This window comes from Aphanomyces invadans (genome assembly GCF_000520115.1).
Source record: "Aphanomyces invadans strain NJM9701 unplaced genomic scaffold supercont1.17, whole genome shotgun sequence".
NCBI lineage: Eukaryota > Oomycota > Saprolegniomycetes > Saprolegniales > Verrucalvaceae > Aphanomyces > Aphanomyces invadans.
In genome coordinates, this window is record NW_008580162.1 from 244,061 (window position 1) to 249,309 (window position 5,249).

Below are 5,249 nucleotides of genomic sequence, written 5' to 3' on the forward strand. Positions count from 1 at the left end.
CTGGCCGGCCAGCTGACGGTGTCATAGAACTGCGAGCAAGGCATGCCCGAGTCGGCCTTACCCGCTCTTCAGTGTGTGGCCTTGCAAGCGTTCTTTTCCGACAGCAGTCGTGAGGTTTCCTACACGAGGAGAATGCATGTGGCGCACCCATGTTAGACCACCCTCCTCTCTACAGAACAACGCTACTGTCCTGATGCTCGAATGGACTTGTACTGTGATGGTGCCATCTAGAGAGATCTTCAGAGTTGCGGAACACTAAAGTGTATGGCCACCGTGTGTGCTGGGTTGCGAACCTTTGGTTTGTGGAGAAGGCACAGGGAGCTGAGAATGCCGACTTTCACCATCGCCCCCAGCACCACCAAGCATCATGTATTCTTGCGATGATGAAGGCTCTTGTGACTTGTCGTGTTGCTCGTAGCTGCTGTGGTCCTGGTGGATGCTGTATTGCTGGTGGCTGTTGTGGTGGTGGTTGCCCAGGTTGGTCGACTCGAATGGTAGGATGACTCCGTTCTTGAAAGTTGATGCAGACTGAGGTGGAACGTACCATGGCCCTGATACCTCATACACCACTGCAGCTAGGCGCACCCGCACCCTCGACACGGTGGCGTGAGTACTGCATAGCGATCTTTAGCTAGAACGATTAACGATGAGAATTGAATCACTTCCAAAATTCCTCTGCGCTATCAACTCCCTACAGATGGTATCACTCACGGTTGACAACAAGGACTTACTCCAGGGGACATAGCTCGGAGGTTGTAAGGATACTCTATCTAGTTCAGGCGAAGGTTCATCGGCGACCTTCCATAGCGACTAGTGTTGAGTTAGCGATCGGACTCGTGTTTCTTTGCTACGACGAAGCTCTCCTTAGTATCCGGCATCAGAGTCGGTAGGGGTAGAGTCGACTGTTAGTGAAGGACACTTGATCCGTGTGAAGTTATTGTCACCGGACCCCCACGTATGGGCAAGAACAAGACGTTGGAAGTCAAGAATTTCAAGAAGACGGAGCGAGCGGCTGTGGCAAGTGGAAAGGAAATCAAGCGCAACAAGAACGTTTTAAAGCGAAAGGAGTCGAGTCAAGTTGAAAAAGTCATTCTTAACTAATTTCACCAACCGGATTGTGAAAACCTCGAGCTGTCCGAAGGATCGAAGAAAAAAAGAAACGAAGTCGCCTGATTGGTTTGATAATTTTGAAGTAATCAACCAATTTCGCAAAAATGCAGGAAATCATTTCGCAATTATTTGCTCGACCAACAACAACAAGACATTGCGTCCCTCCTACTACAACAACAAGCGACCCAGGCACAACTTGCGGAGACGCAAAGTCAACTTGCTGCGAATCAACGTTTGATGCAGCAGCAACCCCTACCGGTTGCGCATCAGCGCGATCCGGAACGAAGAGTGGAAGGATTGTCCATGCCGTCGTATCATGGAAATCTTAATGAAAGTATTGGATTGTATATCCACCGTGTTCGAACGTTCTTTACGGCGAAGAGCCTGGTCTATGCGAACGACTCTGAAATCGAGACGCGCTGCCTTGCGATGGTTGTGGCAAACCTCAAAGGGCAAGCGGCGGCTTGGTATCAAGAGTTGGCTTCCCGTGAAGGAGGCAGTAAAATCACAACATTTGTAGAGTTCGAAGAAGCACTCCGTGAAGAGTTTGAACCTGATGACCTACAAGAGCGGTTGCGCGATAAGCTCTTTGGGTTGCATCAGAGAACCTGCAAGGACATTATGATGTATGTCGAGCAGTTCCGTCGCTTGTGCACGGATATCAAGCAAATGTCCGAGTTGGACAAAGTGACGTTCTTTATCGGCGGTCTGAAGTTGAAGACTCGCGAGGAAGATAAGTATCGGCAATGCAAGACTCTGACTGCAGCGATGAAAGTGGCATTGGAGTACGAAAGAGCACACGCAGAGTCTTTGGGCATAAGTGTTCAAGGGAAGCGGAACCGTTGGAGTCGTTTCGAGGAAGAACACAGCAGATCGTTACCGAAACGACGCGAATTACAGGAGTCTATCGACATGGAGGTCGACAACTTGAACGTGCGAGAAACGTCTAAGAGGAAGGACCGTAGTAAAATTCGTTGCTACAACTGCCAGAAGCTGGGGCACTACTCATCCGAGTGCCAGAAGCCCAAAACGATGATCTCAAGTCAGGAGCCACACACTCGTCAAGTGAACTTGGAATTCCACGAGGAATCGACGACTAATGACGATTTGGAAAATATCTCCCTTGGAAATTTTAAGACTGCAGACGGCAAAGCACAGGCTGAGGCTCAGTGCAAAACGATCCGAGCAGCGGATCAACGGTTCATGATAAAGCCAGGAGTAATGAATGGCAATGCCGTGAATGTCATGATCGACAGTGGCGCAACTACCTCACTCTGCCGCGTTGGCATGGGGTCATGTGTTGTGCGTGAGAAGACCGTTCGAATTGCGGGGTATGACAATGTGGTCTCGGACCCGACCCGAACGCGCGAAGTTAAATAGACGCTGACAATGGACTACATGCGGTTCGACAATGTCACGATGATAGAATGGGACCTGAAGGACAAGGAATTTGATGTCAGCCATGGTTTCGCCAGTACAACTCGGTAATAACTTGGTGAGATCAAGTGATCACTTCGGTGGAAGAAGAAGTGGAAGCGAATGCTCTGATCACGAAGGACTGTGAAGGATGGATTCTTAAGCTGTTTCGCGTGGAGGTGCAAGTTCAGTCGACGCCTGCAGAAATCGAAGTAGTGTTGGACGAGTTCAAGGATGTTTTTCCCAAGGAACTGCCGGAAGGGTAGCCACCAGAGCGCTCGGTGCAGTATGACCTGGCTTTGAAGCCCGGTGCGAAGCCGCAGAACCGTGCTCCATTCCGACTGGCGAAAGTCGAACGAGAGCGCTCGACAAGTTCGTGGGGATGGGTTGAGTTGTCTACGAGTGATTGGGTTTCAAACAATGTTTGGTGTGCCCAAGAAAGACGAGAAGGGGAAAATGCCCTCACGTCAAGTGTGGCTGAAGACGGCTACAGCAAACACACCAATCCGCTGGGTTCTTGACTACCGTCATGTCAACTCACAGTCAGAAATTCCCAAGATCCCATTACCAAACATCGAGGATCTCTTCAATAAGATGCATGGCTGCAGTGTCTTTACAAAGATCGACCTTGCCTCTGGGTACCATCAAATGCTGGTTGAACCACATGCACGCAAGTATACTGCCTTTCGGACGCACAAAGAGATATTGCAATGGTGCGTAGCTCCCATGGGAATGGCGGGAATGCCAGGGATATGGTCGAGACTTATGCGGTTGCTGTTCGACAAATTCTCCATTGTGGTTGTCTACTTGGACGACATTTGCATCTACTCAACGAGTGTCGATCAACATGCGATACATCTGCGTGCTGTTCTTGACTTTTTGCGATCGGAAAAGCTTTACGCCCGTCGAGAGAAGAGTGCCTTTGCAGTGCCGAAGGTTGACTTCTTGGGACACACGATCTCGGCTGACGGACTCGAAGTTGACGCCAACAAGGTGCGCGCCATTGAGAAGTGGGCGGCACCTACAACTCGGAAAGAGCTGTTGAGCTTTCTTGGAATGGTTGGGTACTATCGCAAATTTTTGCAAATTACGCGAACTTGGTCCTACCGATCAATGATCTTGCCAAGGAATCCGTGCCCTGGAAGTGGACGGATCTAGAAGAGAAAGCATTTCTCACGGTGAAAGCTGCTTTGCAACAAGCTCCTGTACTTCAGGTGCCAGACTTCGACAAGCCGTTTATGATCACGACGGATGCGTCTGGGTATTGCTGCGGAGCGGTCCTCTCACAGTTGGATACCAAGGGCAATGATCGACCGATTGCCTTCTTGTCGAAGAAGTTCGGGGATACTGAGTGCAACTGACCATCGCATGAAAAAGAATTGTACGCCATCAAGCTGGCTCTGACAAAGTGGCGGCCTTACGTATACGGCTCGCACTTTGACGTCTTTACAGACGATTCGACTTGTCACTGGGTTCTGAAAACACCCGTGTTAACCGCGAAGCTATCAAGATGGTTGGAATTCTTCGGTTCGTTTGACTTCACTCTCCACCATCGCCCCGGCAAAACGAATGTGGTGGACGACGCGTTTTCGCGTCCTCCGCGGGCAAGTGTACAAGTTGCTACTTGTGCAGTTAACAATTGTGATGAGCACTGTCGTGCAAGATACGTTGCTGTGCGTCAGTGGAGCGAAAATGTGTTGTCGTTCAAGCGCATTGACCTGCGTACACTTATGTTGATGACCGACTCGCCTTCTCGGGGGGAGGAAGTGCAAATAAACAATCTCGAAGTCGAAGTACCACAACAACACATCATCAACCATTCCGAAGAACTATCGTATAGCACCGTCAAAATGGACGAGAAGTTGAAACAAAGGTTTTCCAAGCCTACGCCAAGACCAAGGAATTCGAAGATGCGACTAAGTTTCTAAAAATGGATGAACTCTACTTCGTGAAGTCGAAAGACCAAATTTGGAAGTTGTGTGTTCCCAAAGACGACTTTCTAAAAGGCGAAATCATTTCGCAAAGCCATGACACGAGCACTACAGCGCACCCTGGAGTTCGGCGCACGCAGTTGCATGTAGCTCAATGGTACTACTGGAACCGAATGGACAAAGATGTCAAGTTGTACGTCGCAACTTGCGAAACCTGTGCACGCTATAAGTCGAGTAGTGCCAAAGCCAATGGTCGAATGATCCCAATCAAGTCTCCTGACGAATGCTGGCATACAGTTTCCATCGACTGGATTACAGGTCTCCCTGTTTCCAATGGAAAAGATGCAATCATGACTTGTGTCGACAAGACATCGAAACGGCCAAAGTACTGCGCCACGACGTCGAACGTTGATGCACACCAAGCTACTACTGGAACCGAATGGACAAAGATGTCAAGTTGTACGTCGCAACTTGCGAAACCTGTGCACGCTATAAGTCGAGTAGTGCCAAAGCCAATGGTCGAATGATCCCAATCAAGTCTCCTGACGAATGCTGGCATACAGTTTCCATCGACTGGATTACAGGTCTCCCTGTTTCCAATGGAAAAGATGCAATCATGACTTGTGTCGACAAGACATCGAAACGGCCAAAGTACTGCGCCACGACGTCGAACGTTGATGCACACCAAGCTACTACTGGAACCGAATGGACAAAGATGTCAAGTTGTACGTCGCAACTTGCGAAACCTGTGCACGCTATAAGTCGAGTAGTGCCAAAGCCAATGGTCGAATG

The 5,249-nt window shown here is 49.5% G+C and overlaps 1 protein-coding gene across 1 annotated transcript; it reads left to right on the top strand.

The window, feature by feature from the left end:
- Positions 1–957: 957 nt before the first annotated feature.
- On the top strand, positions 958–2,490 carry H310_08341 (hypothetical protein; the record flags this gene model as incomplete). The annotated part of the gene is made up of 2 exons (XM_008874046.1): positions 958–1,086; positions 1,300–2,490. 2 exons carry the CDS (start codon positions 958–960, stop codon positions 2,488–2,490), a joined length of 1,320 nt encoding a protein of 439 aa, XP_008872268.1.
- Positions 2,491–5,249: the final 2,759 nt, after the last annotated feature.